This window comes from Prinia subflava, chromosome 14, assembly GCF_021018805.1.
Source record: "Prinia subflava isolate CZ2003 ecotype Zambia chromosome 14, Cam_Psub_1.2, whole genome shotgun sequence".
NCBI lineage: Eukaryota > Metazoa > Chordata > Aves > Passeriformes > Cisticolidae > Prinia > Prinia subflava.
In genome coordinates this window covers 10,340,514-10,359,732 of record NC_086260.1, presented here as the reverse complement: position 1 = coordinate 10,359,732, position 19,219 = coordinate 10,340,514, and the positions used below count along the sequence as shown (strand labels likewise).

The window sequence follows — 19,219 nt, the reverse complement described above, 5'->3', positions numbered from 1 at the left end:
CCTGCCCTCACACGGGCTCTTCCCGCGCCTCTGCCCGGGACAACGGCCCCTTCCACCTCCAGCCCTGGCAATTACTGGCGTTCGTGGGAACAGAGCAGTCCATCTCATCAGAGATGTAATAAGCCGTACCAGATGCTTCAGCATGCCCTTCCTTTAACCTCCGAATGTGTAAGAAAATGAAGCTTTATTCTGCTTTCTTGGCTAATAATCCATTTTATTATAGGAGAAGCCCCACTTGTACCCATTCTCCTCTGTGTTCAGGAGACCCAAGGAGCAAGTGCAGGCAGACGGGGGAAGCAGCTTTCCACCGACACTTCGTTCTAACTTAGAGGGCACCGAGGCAGGCCAAACGCGGCCGCCCCGGGACATGGACCGATCGCTCCAAGCCGGAGAAATCGCCACCGGCTCGAGGCCGGGCCGTCCGTGACAAGGTGAAGAATAAAGCCCCCGTCATCCCCTGCTAAAGCTGCCCTACCCAGCACCATCCGCCCTCCCAGCCCCGGGCGGGCGCTGAGGCGGTGCTGAGGCGGTGCTGAGGCGGCACCGCCCGGCACCGCCCGCACCCCGCCCGGCACCGCCCACCCGGCGCTCATGCGCGCTCCCGCCGGCCTTCTGTTGGCTCACTTCACGCCCCCTCGCAGAGGGGAGAGAGCGGCTTAAACAACGCAAGTTTATCTTTCTCTGCGTAGTCTTTAGGCAACAGTAGCACTGTCTCCTGTGGTATAAAAGATCTTTTATTATTTTACAACGATTCATAGTGCTTGTGGCTGAAATACAGGCGGAGAGCTCTCCTTGGCAAGTTGTTCCCCCCCCCGCTCCCTCCGAATAGGTCGGTCCGGCTCGTCACGCCGGCCGCTGCGGAAGGGGCGGGTGCGGCCGGGGGTCAGCGCGGCCGCCGCGGGGAAGGCATCGGACCCGCCATGGCGCCACCGCCGGGACAGACCCGGCTCCCGGACTGGGACGGGCTGAAACTCCGCGTGCGGACCCTCATCGCTTCCCACCGTGTCATGATCTTCAGCAAGAGCTACTGCCCCTACTGCAACAAGGTGAGGCGGCGGTGAGAGCCCGCTCGGCGCCGTCCCTCGCGGGCCCTCCCCCCGAAGGATACACGGGCAGACCTGTGCCCCGAGGGCGCCCGCTCGGCCCGGGCACGGAGCAGGGAAGCGAGGCTGAGGGAAAGCGGTGTGGAGATGCGGCTGCTGCTGCCGGGGTTTGGAGCGTGCAGAAGTGGCGCTGTATCCATCCCGCTCCAGCACCACGTGCCAGCCCTAGAAAACCACGTACCAGGCTTGAAACCAGGCGAAGATCTATGTGTTCGTGGTAGTTCTTTCCCTTTGCCACCCTGGGAGGTGTGTGGCGAGTTCTGCACAGTGTGCTTGTTCCTCAGCTCTACAACTTCTTGGAGCTCAGGATGCTGGCTGTGTTCCTTTCTCGCTGGAAATTTGGGTACCACATTGGTGTTCAGCTTGGATGAGTTAAGTTTTTTGCCCTTTCTAAATTTGAGGAAGGTTGACTCTATAGCAACTGCATATGTTCTACATCCTGGTTGCAGTGTGTGTTAAAAAAAGAAAAAAGCACTTTTGGTTAGTTGTGATGTTTAGAGAAAAATATCTTTTTAGCCCTGATTGTACATCAGTTTCACAGGCTGGCTATAATTAGTAAGCCAAACTCATTAAAAAACTCAAAGTCTTCATTAGAATTTTATGATACCAACACACTGGACATAGGCCACACAGGATCTGAAGGTTTGGAGGCCTTGAGTTTCCTGGATATTTACAAAAAGTATGTTATGAATTTCGTTTAAACCATACACTACCATATTTGATATGGCCATGGTGGAAGAAAGTAATTAGAACTGTTGGATCAAGTCCTGGTGTTCCTCGGTAGAACTGATAAGCAGGAAAATACTCAGAAGCCTCATTCCCACTTCTAGGTTGGGTTTAGTCTGGGGAGGGAAGAGATATTATGACCCCCTTAAGAAAACTTAGCTGAATATATCTTGTCTCACTTGCAACTTAATTGGGATTTTTGAGAAAGGAAACTTGTGTGTTTGGGAGGATCAACCAAAACAATGTCTTCTGTCTAAGAACCTTTTGACAGACAGAGCATAGTGCATAGGTCAAATCCTTTTAACAACTTAATCGAAGTTTCAGTAACTGAAGAGTTGGAGTATTGCTCCAGTCTAGTCCAGTTGATAAAAGTGTTGTCTTCTGCTGAGGAGAAATCATTTCTTGAGGACTTAGGAGTTGCCCGTTGAGAAATACTTAGCCGTGTCTGTCAGTATTGCCCTCTGTGCTTTTAATGCTTGTGATTGTAAATGCTGATGCTCATGGGACTCAGTTCAGTGGGTCTGAGATCACATGATGGCACAGTGACTTTTTAAACCTTATACCTTTTTCCTTCATGTATTTGTGGTGTCTAGACTAAGACAAGAAGGAGAGAAAAGACTTGATTGTGGTCCAGTAATTAAATTCCAGATTTTTCATCCCTGTTCATAGTTTCTCCATGAGGCAGATTGCTTGCTTCAGGGAAACAATCAGATATGAGGACTATTATACTTATTATCTTGCAAAGGAGAAGAATGAATACAGTGAATAGGAGGCCCCTCTGTCATGGCCCTTTCAAGAAAGGGGAGTTGAAAAACGCTGCATGAATTTTTTTATGAAGAAACAGGTCATAAATAGGGCTGGGGGAAGAAAAGCTCACTGCCTTAGTGAGCCTTTCCTTGGCTTATTTTCCTGCTTGGAACAGAAAGGTAATATAACAAAGAAAATGGAGAGACGGGGTATAGATTGCAGATGGAGAATTAGAGGGAGAAAGTTTATGGAGGAAGGGAGCCTCACGTGAGACATCAAGTGATAAAACAGAGGGATATCTGTAACACTAAGGGTATTAACAATCCCTCCTACCAAAGACTTAGAAATTAGTAAAAGGAATTGGAAAACAATGAATAATGTAGGATTCTTGTTAGCTGATCAAGCCTATAGAATTAATGAAGTGGATATAATTTGAAAGTGTAGTTACAGCTTGAATACTTAGACTGTAATCATATAGTTCTGAGTTCTTAGATATGAATAGTGTGCATTATATTGTCTTTTACTGTGGATGGTTGTTAGCAATGTGCTTTTGGTAGGATTAATTGAAAAACTAAAGATGTTTAGTGCTCATGCTCTGAAAGGACCTATTTTGGAGATGGAAAGAATTCTCTGTTTCAAGTGGAGGTAGCCATACTAGAAGAAAATCGAAGTTGCACTTTTCTTCAGAAACAGAACTGCTAATAACTTCCCTAAGTGAATTAAGTAGGTGATTGTATTCAGGTTAGCTAATAGCGTGACTTGGCAATTGTGCTGTTGTTCTTCTGCAAATGCAATTTGTTGTTCGACTGCTTTAACAGGGCAGTGGCAGAGACGGGGTGGTGGTAGAATTACTTCCTTGTCATAACTTAACTTGGCTGTTTCTTCAGTTTCTTAGCATCCAGAAGAGATAATAAGTAAGATAGAAATACATAAAGAAAATGTAGGTTTTTAGTGGGAAAAAATGGCAAGGGTGAACACTGTGATATGTTGAAATTTTAAGAGCAACAGCTGTGATTGCATAAAACTTACAAGTTATATTAGTTTTATTTTATGCTATTACAGATTACATTCTCTGTCCTCAGAAGGTTCTGGCCAATTCAACTGTAGCTATTATGGAGTGTTAGCTGATACTTGAAAAAGCAGACCTAGGACATACCATTATTATTTTATGGTATGAAGCTTATTTCAAACCTGCTTAGCTACCTTAGTGACAGAAAGAATCTCTGGGAAGAATTTCCTAAAGTTAGACCAATTTCTTGGTTTCAGATGAGTTATCTATTGTTTAATAATATATAGAAGTGTTTCTAGTCTATCCCTTTTTGTGAAAACTGAAAGGGTTTAGTAGGTAGCTGAGGCCACTGCATTGGTGAGAAGGGAAGTAAATGGTTATATCAGTGACCCTGCAGTCTTGTATCCCATCCAAGACATTTGGAGAAATTACAGTTTTGGCTTTGGGCTATAAGGAAGAAAATATCCCAGTGCACCACTGAAGTTTCCAGTGGTGTCTGTGTGACACAGGAATTTCTTGATCTGAGTCTGTATTAGTTTTACTGAGGTCAAAGTTTTCAGTGGATCTTCTTTTTTATTAGTTGGTCTAATAACTCCTTTGATCTCATTTTAATTCTGGCTTTTACAATGCCAGATAGCAATAAGCTTTCTGGTTGTGTTCCCTAGGGAGGTTTACTTCCTTTTCATTTCAGAATTGTTTTCTGGTAAATGCAGTTATTGCTGAGTGCTCCAGTGAGTATTTCTGAGAAATCATTTCCTGTTCAGCTTATCTAGATGTTACTCATGATTAGTGTGTTATCTTTCTACTCCTCCTAATCATTTCCTTCTCCAAACCGAAGTAATCTATTATCACTTGCCTGCATTGAAGATTTTGTAACTGCTCATGTACTTGCTGTGATCCTTCTTTCATTTTCATTAGCACAACACAAGTATGATTTGTTTATAAGTGTAAAGTGTAGTAGTTATTTCTAATTAGGATGCTGATGTTTGTCTGATTTTTATTCTCTCTACTGAGTATCTTCAGCAGAGAGTAAAGGTGGTCTAAATGCCTTAAATCTGTCCTTTCTTGGGTGTAATCTTTCTTGGTTTAGTAATGCCCTGTCCTCCCTCCTGCCAGGTGCTGTTGCAATGTTTTGGCAGAGTTTTTTAAAAAAGAAAACAAAAACTAGTGAACGCTTGCCTGTTGCCAGTAACAGGCTGCTCTAAACCAGCAGCCAAGCAGCTAATTTCCTGATTTGCCTCTGCATTCTTAGCACTTCCTAGTAGCAATCACTTCAAGCTTTGCCTTTTAGATCTTGCATGGCATTTACCAGATGCAGAGCAGGAGGTCTGGAGTGATTCCATTGCTGTTTCCCTTTCTTTCTGCTTGTAGCTGTAGTCATTCCAGGAAGCAAGCCTGAAGGTAATGGTGAGCTTAGGACAAAAAATTTCAAGGGTCATCTAGATGGTTAGAGGACTGGAGTATCACACACACTGAATGTGTGAAGGAGGAGCTCAGTTTGTTGAACCTTGATAAGGCTGACCAGGGTTTTTTGGGTTTTTTTTCTGCCTTCAACTGGCAAGTGGGAAGACAACCAGACAGTTATTTCAGTTGCAGAGTAAAGAAGAACCAGCAAACATAAGTTGCAATAACAGACACTCCAGTGGGATGGAAGTTCTTTACTGTGAGGATGGTCAAACCTTGAGCCGGCCCAGGGAAGTTCTGGTGTCTCTGTCCTCGTGGATGTTCCAAGTGAGAGGACTGTGCTTGAGCAATGCCATCAGCCTTCACATTTGGCTCTGCTTTGAGCAGGGAGTTCATGCAGATGGCCTGAAAAGGTCCCTTAGAACTTCCACTATTCTAAAACTGTAGAACCAATATAATCAGTTACAGAGGCAAAGCTTTTTTTTTTAATATTATGGCTGATTTATGATGTGGTAAGAAACTTAATTTGTAGTTGGTACAGAACACAGAATCTTCTTGTTTGTCTGCATAAAGCTGGAACTTTATCAGAAAACACTGGAATACTCATTATTCATCATAGTAACAGTGTGAATCACAGCTGTATTGAAAACGTTTTATTTCTCATTTGTTAGACATCTTTAAACTTACTAGATGTGATTCAACTACTCTTAGTGAAGCTCTGTCAATAAATTTGAGGTTCCTCAGAAAGCTGGTTGAAAATGTTCAGACTCCATGCTGGCAAGTGTGTTCATTCCATAGGCATTCAGTGATTCTTGCTAGAGCTATTTTCACATGCCAGTTTAACAAAAAATGTAACTGTAGAAATATTGTTTCTATAGGGCTGCCTGATTTGAATCAGGTAATGGTACACTTTGGCCATCCAGAACTGAGGTTAAAAAAACACCCAGCTGAGTGCTGAGTACATTTGGAAAGGGTTACTTCTTTCTGCAGCTTTTTTATTATTATTTCCCTGTCACCATTTTGTTTTGCATGTTATCCTCTACTCCCTTGCTGCTGTTTTATCTCTTCTTTCTAGTTTTATATGGCTGTCACTTCCATGGTTTTTGGTATGTCACAGGTGGAAAAGTCAGGAGCTAAGCAAATTGTATCTAGAAGCTTTTTCTTAAGTTAACAGAATTTGTATTGGAAGGTTAAATGTTCTGGCTTTAAGTGAGGAACATGCAAAACATAGAAGTGCCAAACTACCAAAGCTGTGTGGATCCTGTGCCTCAGAGCACAGTAACTGAGCCTTAGAGGCCACCTGTGTGTGTCCAGCAGTGAAGTTTTACCCCGAGCTGAGAAACCTTTGCACTGCCATGTCTGTTCCTGTTGCAGGTGAAGGAACTCTTCAACTCCATGCGTGTGGAGTACTATGCTCTGGAACTGGATGTAACTGGTGAGTAGGAGAAAAAAAATGTATCACATGCTGCTGCTTAATGTGACTAAAAAACCAGTGACTCTACATGATTACTTAAGCTGTTTTGAATTAATTTGGGGATATGTGAAACAAGTAAAATACATTTTAATATATGCAGAGATAAAGGCAATTATATTTTATACAGGATGTGTTTTTAATATAACTGGAGGCTTTGACTCTGTAAAAATCATCAGGTGACAGAGGATGTGAGATCTGATTTCTCTCCAAGGAGTTATGACTTCTGGGGAAAAAGCCTGTGATTTTTTTCCTACTCCTACTTCTCTTGTGGCTTCAGATGAATTGTTAATGTTTGACTTGGTATATGGGTGACCTTCTTTGGGAAAGGTGCTGAGTCACAGCAAGGAAGGGTAAATTCCAGTAAGTTGGCCGCTGCTAGTTTCAAGTTGTTTTTTCCTTAAAGTCCAAGCTGCTTTAGTTTTAGGACATGTGCAGTAGCTTATGTGTATATAGACATAATGCATGTAGCTTTTAATGTAGTTTTAGGAACAAATAGTTTCTTATGTGGCTCTTACTAAGCTTTTAAATGCACTTTTGGTAAGCTGTTCAGATGTCAATTATAATTTTTTTCTGTGCAAAACTTAAGTTTCCAATGCTTTTTTAAAGTTCTAATGCCTTTTTAGGCATTAAAGTTTTGTGGTGTTTTTTTGTTTGGTTTGGTTTGGGGTTTTTTGGGGCGTGTTTGCCTAAGCAATGTTTGGGAGAAATGTAGCTATTTATTCATCTCTTCTTAGTTACTTTATTTTTATTCAAGTTGTCATACTATGAATTAATTATAGCCCAAGATATGTAAAGTACAATGCACTGCCTTTTTTTCCTGGAATTACTTGTAATTAATAATATATTTCCCTTGCAGTTGCTCCGATTACTAACGCTAAATAGATACAATCTTGGAATGTAAAGATTTTAATCAAAGTGATTACTGTGAATTCCCATTCCCACATTTACTGCTGAGAGATCCAAATTGAGCCTGTGTGTAGGTGCTGATGATTCAGATGACACGTCAGGTCAAGCAATGATAATTTTAAAACTAGAAAGTTTATGACAGTGTGGTGGGTAGAAAAAGTAGGAAGGTAGCTTTAGGGTAAGTAGAAAAGCATGTTCATACTTCCCTTACCCATCGTCTCAATACAAAGCTGCTGGGCAAAATCATGTGCCTGTGCACAGAACATACTCCAAAATAAGACAGTTCTCATGAAAAAAATGTGTCTGTGTGATCTTCTGTGATAGCTGGAAAAGAACTTTTGTGTAGTTCCAAATGTGATACTGTCAGAGACAGATAAAAATCCTTGAAACACAAGAGCTCAACTCTTACTACTTCAGTATTACTGCATTCTGTAGAATTGTGGCTTGAAATACCAATTTAATTTTTGTATTTAGGCCTGCTCCTTTGAGAAGTAGTTTCTGAAGACTTGCTTATGTCCAGGAAAGCTGCAAATAGAAATGTTTATAATAAAATTGTTGTCTTGGCAGACCAACAGTGCATCACAGTCCAAACCTTTAATACTTCAGATTGTTCTAAAAGCTCTCTTCCTGAAATCTGATTATAAAGTACACATTTCTTTTATTCTTAGATGATGGAGCCAGCATACAGCAAGTATTGGCAGAGCTGACCAACCAGAGGACAGTGCCTAATGTATTTGTGAATGGAACTCACATTGGTGGCTGTGATGCAACATATCAGGTAACTTGGCTTTAAAAATCAGCTGGAAGTTGACAAGACTGAGTGAATTTACTGTTTAATTGTAGTTAAATTTTGTGAGACACAGTAGACTGGGTGACGTAGGTCAGAGGAGGCAATGTTGTCAGTTGTTTGCTCAGAAACATGTGCTAATTTTACTGTTTTTTTCTTTTTCTCTCCCAGGCTTATCAGGATGGATCACTGCAAAAACTCCTTGGGGATAACCAAATTACAGAACCCTATGAATATGATCTCATTATTATTGGTGGTGGCTCAGGTGGACTTGCATGTTCTAAGGTATGATGTGAAAATGGTATGAAAAATGAGGTGATGTGTAAAATTTCTTCAAAAGTTAATCTCTCTATTAATTATTTTGGTGTAAAACAGCCTATATTTTGATGAGTACTACTGCTCAACTTGTTAATTAATGAACCAATAGTGGTCTAGTGATGTGCTCACTCAGGGGATAATGGTTTAAGGGACTAATTTCTAGCCAGTGTCTATTCACCTCTTGATCCTAATAACAGGTTTTAGTTTTCTGGCTGAGGGTGGAACCAAATGTTTTTTTAACTATCTCTTCTGCATGTGTAATAGACAGGCACTTCCAAACAGTAATCTAGAAAACTTAAGGGCTGCTCTTGAAGCCTTTTGACAGTTTAGGATTCAGTATCACCTGTTATCTGAAATTAAGTGCTTCCAGCAGTTCCCTTCAAAGAGCTGCTTCACTCTTTAGTTCCCTTTTTAGCTGCTTTCTCAGTAAGGGTAACTGAGATTGTATAGCCCTTACACAATTAGCTGTTGTGCTAATCAGAGTGCCTCAGGACCTGAGATCCGGATTCAGTTTTCTCTGCCACCCAAGGGATTTGGACACACACTCCCATCTCTCAGCCAAGTATCCTAAAGTGTCAGTTTATGTTTTGGGCAGGGTGAGGCTGTTCTTGACAGCCTTGACAATTGTTGAACAATACAGCCAAGCATGCAACCTTCCTTAGAAAATACAAGGCAGGCAGGAGAAGCTGACAGTGGAATTCTTCAGTTGGCCAATCGTGTGTTTTTAGAATGTTCAGATCTTTCCTCACAGTACCTTCTGGGACATCATTTGTAAACTTGGTGCTAATTGCCAGATTGTTCAGAGTGGTCACAAAATACAAGACAGCCAGCTAAACTTTGTTTGAGCCAGGGTTGCAGTTGGTGTGCAGGAGTTCTTAAACAGATTTGAGACACCTAAAGATTTGATCAAAGTGCTTGCAAATCAAACAATGTGTACCTGGTAATTCCTTAGATAGAGGAATAGGCTTATTCAGGTTGGAGTGGACATTAGAAGAATATCTAATGTAAGCTCCTTGCTCCAAGTAAGGTCAGCTGTGAGGTCACACAGGATTATACAGGAACTTGTTCATTTGGCTCTTGAAATAAGCCAGGATGGCACAGCCTTTCTGGGAAACCTGTTTGATTGTCCTCATGGTGTGGAAGTTCCTTATGTCCAGTCTGAGTCTCTTGTTTCAACTTACAGCCACTGTCTTTTGTCCCTTTGCTACTTGGCCACTGTGAACAGTCATCTTAATGTACTTCTCATAGGTACTGGGAAGTTGCTTTTGGGTCCCCTCCAAATTTAGTTTTTCTCCAGGCTGAATGTGTCAAATTCCCTTGGCCTTCTCACACGGGTGTGCTCCAGCCCCCTAAACATCATAGTGGTGCTCCATTGAAATGTCTCCAGTTTTTCACCTTCTTTTCCATCCATGAACATGCCAAATAAGTTCTGTCCTTCTGAAAGAAAAGGAGAGCTAACAGCCTAAATATTTCTTTAGGTGAGATAGAAGAGAATCTTAGGCTGCTGAGCCCATCTCATGCCTTTTCAGATCATGGCTTTTGACAGCATAGGATGATCTGGATGCAGCATTGAACATGCAAGGAGCTATTCAAAGTTTGGAAAAAAGTCAGTTCTGGAGGGATTTCAGTTTTTGTCTAGGAAAGGAGATAGAAGAGCCATATATGATAATGACTAGTGAGTGAAGGTAGTAAAGAAGCCTTCTAGTAGTGCTAAGTGTATAATGACCATAAGTGAGTGGATAGGCTTGCTTGGTTCAGTAATGCTGACTAGACTTCTCCATCTTTTATAGGAAGCTGCTGCCTTGGGAAAGAAAGTAATGGTATTAGATTATGTTGTTCCAACACCTCTTGGAACCTCATGGGGTAAGGTTTTTTACCTTGTATTTGATGATGTTTGACTACCAGTGATACATACCGACATGTTACATATTATGGATTTGTGTTCTTAGGAATTGAGGCTGAATTCTTGTGATTCTGATACACAAATAACAAGAGTTATTTTCCTGGCATGCCTGCTGCTTTCCTAGGTGGTTCTGTTTTGGGCATTGCTAACTCTCTTTTTTGTCAAAAGTTTTTCTAGCTTTGATCACTTTCAGACCATGGCTGGGTAGTGTGTGCGTGTGCATGTTCACATACTAATGTTTGTGGGAATATTTTGCCTTTTAGTTCATCCAGTTCTATTTTGCAGACAACTGATAGGTTCCCTTTAGAACAGTGACTCCATGGCTATGTGTGTCTCACCTTTCCCTAATTAAGGACAGCTGCTGGCTGACCTCGTTAGTGATACTGGCAGCTGAGAATGAGTAAGGAACTTCAATGAAACTTCTATTGAGTCAAGAAATGAGTGTGCTCTTGTAGATAGTATTTCAAACACAGGCATATTTCAAATCCCACGTAATAGATGATACTTAATTGTAGGAGCTCTGGGCTTTTTTACTTGCTTACTTGACAACCTTTACCTTACTGACTAAAATCTGAGCCTTGCGGAGTACATAACAAAGGTCTATGTTTGACATGCTGTACCTGTCTTGGGTCAGTGAGTCTAGTAATGTCTTACACCAAATACAAGCTTAGTGTGCTCATTGCATTTTCAAATGTCCCTTGCAACAGAAGTTTCATGTTACTGGTGTGACTATAGCAAACCCCCCTGAGTGATATGAGTGATTATACAAAGTATGTGGTAAGGAAAGCATAAATCCTGTTCATGGAAGCAATAATGTGGTTCTTTCCATCTTAGGACTTGGTGGCACGTGTGTAAATGTAGGCTGCATTCCTAAGAAGCTGATGCATCAAGCAGCACTTCTGGGTCAGGCACTCCAAGATTCAAGGAAGTATGGGTGGCAGTATGAAGAACAAGGTTGGTAAGAACACAGGAGGCAGACCAAGACTGTACAGATGACCTGCTGAACTCAAGACTATTCTTGCACTTTGGACTTAATAAATTAGAGGCAGAGTTCAGTACTTTTCTTAGATGAATCAAAAGGTATCCTCCTTCTTGAGTCATAGAAACCTTTGGGGTTGTAAGTTAATTGTGTTTTGTTCCCTGTATTAACTGAAATAAATGACAGAACTCCTAGAATGGGCCTAGTTCCGATAGTAACAAGTCACATAAATATTAACATAGTAGAACAAGACCTTAATATGTATCCTCATTACTGATAATGATGGTTTTTTAGCATGATATGCAATGAATAAGTAAAGTTTTTTTAGGGGGCACATTGCATTTTTATTTCCTTAAATATTAAATTAATGTCTTGTTTCAGTTAAACACAACTGGGAGACCATGGTAGAAGCAATTCAGAACTACATTGGTTCTTTAAACTGGGGCTATCGAGTGTCCTTGAGAGAGAAGTCTGTGACATACCTCAATTCTTACGGAGAATTTGTGGAACCACACAAAATTAAGGTATACTCTACATTTAAAATACTTAGTTGGGAGGGAAAATTCATGTTCTAGAGCTGTCTTATTAAATTCAGCACCAAAAATGCTTCCTCTTGACATGGCCAAGTTCGGTCAACTGAAGTTAATAACTCATTTGTGAAGTTACTGATTAAAATAATTATTGTACTTTAGTACCTGCCACAGTGTTTGCAAACCTAGTTATGTAAGAGTGATGTGGATATGTGTAAACCTCTGTCTTGTAAGAATAGAGGAAGGTGGTCTCAGTTTCTACCTTCATGACTGATTTCAGCAGCCTGAGTGAGGAGGGGCGGATAAGAAAGAAAACTCTAGCTGAATGATTTTGCAACTTGGAAAATCCTCATATTAAAGCATAAAAACTATTGAAATTTAATTTAGATTAAGCACTTGCATAAGAGCTCTGCTAGACTTTGTGCTGTATCAGCATACAAATTAAAGTGTCAGTTTTGCAAGACAAAGCTTGTTCTTGCAATCTTGCTGTAACTGATCATACTGAGGCAAGGTTAACCTAGAAGTGCATATTGAAAGCAACTGTTGCATTCAGTGGGTGTAATTGTCTGTTTTCAATATCAAGGCTGAACCACTTGTGTTTTAAACCAAGAACCCGGCACTGAAAGATAATAGTAAATTCAGTTTACCTTGTGTACCACCTGTTCAAGTGTCCAGGCCACATAAGTGTCCTTAATCAATAAATGAAGTAGAACAGAGAGACTTCCCAGAGAAGGCTGGATTAAACGACCTCCTGAGATCCCTTCCAACCTGAATTACCTGTTGACTCCATGGGGAGAAAGTTTCCCTTCATCTGTGATGGAAAAGTAACAAAGGGCAAGAATGAAGGTCAGATTTTAGGAGAGATGCATTGGCAGGATGAAAATTCCAAAGACCAAGGGTCTCTAGAGGTCAAATTAGTTAGAATTCACACAAGATTGCTTCTTAGGCCCTCTGAACTAAAATCATGTAACTGATTACCTTTTTTATTTTTTTTTCTTTTATTTTATTTTTACATTAGCCTAAAAACTAATTCATGTTATGCTGTCCCTTGCATTCTGTTGGCCTTTTATTGGGGAGATAAGGAGGTTGCCTTAATTTGTTGTGGCTTTTTGTAACTCAGAAGTCAAGTTGTTATGAATAATCTAAATTAGTAGTTAAAATGGGCAGGATTCAAAGAATAAGTGATTTTAAGTGCTCTAATGGAAGAAAAGCCTGATAGTCTGCTGTTTAAATCTGTTCTTCAGTGACCTGCATGGCATCTCCAAATGCATTAGTTCTTTTTCAAACTGCTTATTCTTGATTTTTAAACATACCTACAATAATTAAGGAAAGGATGACATAATTTTTATCTTAAAGCATATGAAAATGTCTGTCTTAATTATATCTTCTTCAATAGGCAACTAACAGAAAAGGTCAAGTAACCTATCACACAGCAGAGAATTTTGTCCTGGCAACAGGAGAAAGGCCAAGATACCTGGGTATCCCTGGAGATAAAGAATTCTGCATTACAAGGTGAGACGAAAAGGCACAGAAGATGGAACTTGTCTGCTCTAGTGTTTGCCAAGACAAACAAGCTTTGTGTTGGAAGAGCCTTGTAACTTAGAATTCTTCTCCTTTCAGTGACGATCTCTTCTCCCTGCCTTACTGCCCTGGCAAGACTCTGGTTGTGGGTGCTTCCTACGTGGCTCTGGAGTGTGCAGGGTTTATGGCTGGCCTGGGTCTGGATGTCACTGTGATGGTGCGTTCCATTCTTCTGCGGGGTTTTGACCAAGAAATGGCAGAAAAAGTCGGTGCCTACATGGAAACCCACGGCGTGAAGTTCATCAGGAAGTTTGTACCTGTTCAGGCAAGTGCTTCCTTCAGCTTTCTTCTCTTAACACATCATTACTTTAAACAGCACATGTAAAATGCAGGTGTTGTCTGGGAAGGCTTTGGCTCCGTGCACAAATAAATGTTTTATGAGACTGAGCTTTTTTTTACTGCTGAATGATAGATTAGTAGGTCAAGGCTTGAATGACAGTGGAAGTGAGCTCTGCTGCTTTTGGGTCATTCTAAACTTACAAAATTTTGCACAGGTTGAGCAGCTGGAGCAAGGAATGCCAGGAAGACTGAAAGTAACAGCAAAGTCTACTGAGGGACCAGAAATCCTTGAAGAAGAATATAACACTGTAAGCATTTCTGGATTTGAAATAAATGGCTATAGATGCACATGAAAAGTACTGAAATATGTTTTCTTGAAAAACCTGAAGGGAACTTCTCCTTAAAAAGTTGTTCATGTAAACTATTGGCAGAAAAAAAAGGGAGAAAATTCAGTATTTGTCTTTAGTTGAACCCTGTCAGCAAAATGGATGGAATTATATGTGCCTGGAATTTAGTTCATATAAACAGTGTTGTTGCTTCTGGGGTTTTTTTGCCTTTTCTGTTTGTTGGATCTCTAAAACAAGTTGTACATGGAAGTGAGTTGTTGGTGGCTCTTTAAAATAATTTGGAAGTAATTTTATTCATATGCTTCAGTTTTTTCACTAAAAGACCAAGGGAATTCTTCATGTTATACTTCTCTTGCATAAAGTTACTGCATTTAATTTTGGGATTTTTTTAGGTTTTGATAGCCATTGGTCGTGATGCATGTACCAGGAATATTGGTTTGCAGACAATCGGTGTCAAAATCAATGAGAAGTGAGTATTGTTGAACTCCCTTAAACCACTGAATGCAAGGATTAGGTTTTTTTACCTCTGTAAAAATACCTCTTGATGCTGATGTTTTTTTAATTCCCACTCTTACATATGGCAACTATGTGAACCTTTGAAACCTTTTTGTTCTAGATTTGAGTACAATTGACCATTAACTTAATTTCTTTAGTATGTACTTTGTAAAACAACTATTCTGAGTGAATATGCACTAGCTGGTAATTTTGCTGAAAGCTTAGAGCTATATAATAATCAGGTGAAAGATTGTGAGTCCAAAGATGTCTGAGTAGCCTGAATGTCATCAGCCAGGCACTGTTGTTCATGTCAGAACTGGCCCACTAAATACAGACTTCAGCTGTGTGTCAGAGTTGGAGGTGATTGATGCTCTGAAGGGTTTGCAGTTGAAGTAAAAAAGGCATAAGTATATTTAATGAAATGAGCTCAGTACTTAGACTAGAGTTTCTCCCCTGTTTTTTGCAGAGATCTAAGGAAAGTTGTGATGCTGAATTCTGTGGTCTTCTGTTTGTTTTAAAGGAATGGGAAAGTCCCTGTAAATGATGAAGAACAAACCAATGTGCCTTATGTTTATGCAATTGGGGATATCTTGGATGGAAAGCTTGAACTTACTCCAGTTGCCATTCAGGCAGGGAGACTGCTGGCCCAAAGGCTGTATGGGGGTAGTTCCAGAAAGGTAAAGCTATAACCATACAACTTCAACTTATTTCTATGCTTTTGCCTCAAAACTGCAGTAACATGGGTTAATTTATCCACTTATCTGTGGGCTCTGCCAGTGTTTTATAAAAAAGAAGTTCTTATATAACTTTTTCTGTTGTGTGCTGTATAGAGCTTACATAGTCTAAATATGATATTTTTTATTTTTATTTTTAGTGTGACTATATCAATGTACCAACAACAGTGTTTACCCCTTTAGAGTATGGCAGCTGTGGGTATCCTGAAGAAAAAGCCATAGATGAATATGGAAAGCAGAACTTGGAGGTAAGAACACCCAAGAGTCAATTAACTTGTAGCTTGAGGGTGTTTTTCTCTGGACTTGCTGCTTTATTCTCAAGGCATAGTGTTAACAAGGTAAGAAGTTTAGGTGGGTGAAACTGTTGTGGCTGTGTTTTCATCTGACCAGCAAGGTCTCTGGACTCACAGAAACCCAGGACTGGACTTAATGCCATTAGAATTGTGCATAATTATTTGCAGGTGGCTGAGAAGCATTGGACTTCAGGAGGCCAGACTAGGGCTGCAGAACTGTAGGAGTGTTTTTTGTTGTCATGAATTAAAGGCTTTTATTGCTGAAGTGTACCAAACTCCTGGGATGAACTATTTTCTGCTGGTTCACTGTACTTGAATTGTGAATTTATTTTTTGCTGACCATAACACATGTCTATAGGAGTACTGGGAATAGCTTCCCCATTTTATGGTAATTTCTGTCTTCTGCACATCTCGGAGGAGTTGTGATGAAGCTGCTTGCATGCCTTGTGTTTAATTCCTTACATCTTTCAAAATCACTTGACATTATTGAGCTTCTGCTGTTAACTGTTTTGCATAATAGGTTTAAACTTATAGTAACTAGATATTAATTTTGCACTTCTCTTTCTGCACTTCTCTTTATTTGCAACTACTGTATATTGGAGCTGTTTCTGTTTTTATCAAGTATTTAAATCAGAGCTACATGGTTTGAGTCAAGTCTTCCTCTGCTGAGTTTTGGAGGATGGGCTCTATGGGCTGAGTGGAAAAAATTGCTCTTGTCCAGTTTGTTATAGACAAAAATATAGAGCGTTAAATGTCAAACCACCTATTTATAAAGATAGTACAAAGTAGAATTGTGCCTGACTGAATCAATGAAATTCTAACGCTCTTTTTCTTGTTTTTGTCACAGGTTTATCACACTTTGTTTTGGCCACTTGAATGGACAGTGCCAGGCAGAGATAACAATACCTGTTATGCAAAGATTATCTGCAATAAACAGGACAATGTAAGTAGCAAGCCGGAATGGATATGTTGAGGATATTCTTGAAATGGAAAGAACTGCAGAGCTACTTTATTTGAAGTAGTTAATTTTTTCTTAAAAACTCTGCTTGCATGACTTGTTTAGTGCAGTGGGAGTTAGACACGAGAGCTTTTGTCACACTTTGTCTGGTACCAATTCGTGTTTTTCTCTCATCTGTTCTAAAGAATCGTGTGATAGGACTGCATGTTCTTGGACCCAATGCTGGTGAAGTTACCCAAGGTTTTGCTGCTGCAATCAAATGTGGTCTCACCAAAGAATTACTCGATGAAACAATTGGTATTCATCCTACTTGTGCAGAGGTAAGAAAGAGGGAAGGCACAGCCTGATTTAAAACCTGCTCTTGAAAACAATTGTACCAAGAAGAGATCAGTAGTCAGGTGGATGATGATGATGCAGACAACAGTTAAATAAGCTCTTCTTTTGGTTTGTTACAGGTGTTCACTACAATGGATATTACCAAATCTTCTGGACAGGACATCACTCAGAAGGGCTGCTGAGGTTAAACCTGCTGTTTTACATGTTTCCATGTTGTGCACTCTTGGTCCTGTGGAAGCTCTAATACATCCAACTGCTTTGCAGCAAAGTTTGCATCTGTACCACTGTATGTGCTGCAGCTGGGAGTGGTGCCTTCAAGAGGCTTCCTCAGCGTGAGTTGTGTTGCACATGGGAACAGTAATGCAGCAGGGAAATCTTGGACTGTAAATCCTGACTTTGCTTGGAATTAGCACTGCGGTGCTTTTTTGACGTTGTAGCTCGGAACCTTCTTGCGGGGTGAGCAACAACTGATGGCTGCCAGGCAAGGCTGGGAGGTTCTTGTCTAGTCGGATGACTGAACTCCTCCTGAAGGAAATTCTTAAATTGCACAAATTAAAGCTGATGCTTCTAGTTCCAGTGTCTTGTACAAATGCTTGAAATAGAAGACAAATATATAACTGAGTGATTCTTGCCAACAGTTTACAGTTGACTGATTCATCTTTTTGATGCATTTTGTTATACTTAATTGTACGTTCAGTTGAGGCAAGATGGCATAAATAGGGTGCAGTGTTGAGCAGTGCAGTTCAAGCACTAGTCTCCCATCCCAACCAGTCTAGCACTTCAGAATAAGTAACCTAAGACGCCACTGTTGTTCACATTCACAGTTTTTTGACCTCAGGTAACATCATGTCTTTAAAATAAGAATTGGAGTTGTAGGCATCTTGTGTGTCAAGGCTAAAGAGCGTAAGCACAAGACCATGTCAGTTTGCTTAAATCTGGTTTCAGCTCTAATTTAAAACCTCACAAAACCCAATTATGTCTGTGCTGTTATGTGGAATGCTAAAGCCCCAGAAAAGCAGACAGACTCTGTCTCACTAACACAGTAGGTGCCTGCCCATGGAGGCAGAAGGTGTTGCTGAATCATGCGGCAGCCCAGGGCAATGACCTGCTGTGCTTTGTGTAGTGTTGTGTACTCTTTGTAATATGAAGCTTTGTTCCACTCCTAGCATTCTATCCTGGGGGAATTGTGCTTGAACCTGGCTATTAGTTTTGTCCAAAGAGCTGTTTTGAAAGACTGTGCTGAACATTGTATGATAGTAACCAGTTTTTAACTATTTAATCTGTGACCTACTGTGGAATTTGAAGTTCAATAAACAATGTATACAACACTCTATTGTGTCTGACTTCGTGGTTTATCTTGGTTGAGATTTTATTTGGCTTCAGTTATGTTGTGTATCCCATATAGTACTAAAACCTCTATTAACCTGTGCGTATTGTAATCTTTTAAATGGATGAACAAGTTGTCTTGTCATCCCTGGGGGCTTGCTCAAGATATGAAATGTGCTTCTGTTCATGTATACAGAATTGAACTTAGGTGAGTTCAAACTTGAAAGAGCAGTTTTATACCATTTCTGTATATTCCAGAAGCTTCTGGATACGCTAAAGTTGTATTGTTTAACTACAACACAGCTCAAAGATGCTCAGGAGAATCTAGTTAGAGTGTTAGCAGCAAATCTTGCTGGTGTTTAGGTTTAGTAACTCTTGGAAACTTTGGAGTTTTGACAATGCAGATGCTTGCTGAGATGCAGCCACTGCTTTGCTACAGAGCTCTGGGGAGTTGCTTCTGGTCCCACAGAAATGATGACAAATTGATTGGGAATAGCCACCTTTACTTCCTCTCCCTGTTGGACAAGAAGTGAAGGAGGAAGTCGTGTCCATGAGTGCAAATTCCTGAATTTGCTATTAGTAAGCACTAATTGAGTTTTATTTCAAATTGAGATTTGATTTGCAGGTACATGTTAATTGTATCAGTAATTACTACTTGCATATCTGTAACAGTGTCCTAATTACAGATGTTGCTTATGTCACGCTTGCCCCAGCTGTCAGCTCTAGGTTATACATAGAGCTGGTGGCACTGAGAACTTCTATAGTAACTCTTTTAAGTTTTCAACTCTCCAGTTAAAATACACAATAAGTAGCTTATAGCTGGAGGAAGTGAATATATCACTTATGTTTCAGTAGGCTCACATGTCAAATAAAATGTGCTATGACAACAACACATAGATCAAAGCCAAAATTTTAAGCTGGACAACAGGTGTTAGAGAAGAAGGTAACGTCTGAGAAGTGGAACCTGTAGCAACAAAATAAATA

The 19,219-nt window shown here is 40.4% G+C and overlaps 1 protein-coding gene across 1 annotated transcript; it reads left to right on the top strand.

Moving 5' to 3' along the window:
* The first annotated feature begins 855 nt into the window (after window positions 1–855).
* TXNRD3 (thioredoxin reductase 3) lies at window positions 856–18,237 on the top strand. Its single transcript, XM_063411483.1, has 16 exons — window positions 856–1,046; window positions 6,364–6,424; window positions 8,038–8,147; window positions 8,328–8,441; window positions 10,265–10,337; window positions 11,212–11,331; window positions 11,738–11,880; window positions 13,283–13,398; window positions 13,507–13,732; window positions 13,962–14,054; window positions 14,486–14,562; window positions 15,109–15,265; window positions 15,463–15,570; window positions 16,463–16,558; window positions 16,759–16,893; window positions 17,029–18,237. The coding sequence occupies exons 1-16, from the start codon at window positions 921–923 to the stop codon at window positions 17,089–17,091; spliced, it is 1,818 nt and encodes a 605-aa protein (XP_063267553.1). The 5' UTR covers window positions 856–920; the 3' UTR covers window positions 17,092–18,237.
* Window positions 18,238–19,219: the final 982 nt, after the last annotated feature.

Coding starts and splice junctions, on each gene's coding strand:
- TXNRD3 (XM_063411483.1), top strand. CDS start 921: ATGGCGCCACCGCCGGGACAGACCCGGCTCCCGGACTGGGACGGGCTG. Junction 8,148..8,327: donor GCTGTGATGCAACATATCAG/GTAACTTGGCTT, acceptor TTTCTCTCCCAG/GCTTATCAGGATGGATCACT. Junction 15,571..16,462: donor ATGGAAAGCAGAACTTGGAG/GTAAGAACACCC, acceptor TTTTTGTCACAG/GTTTATCACACTTTGTTTTG.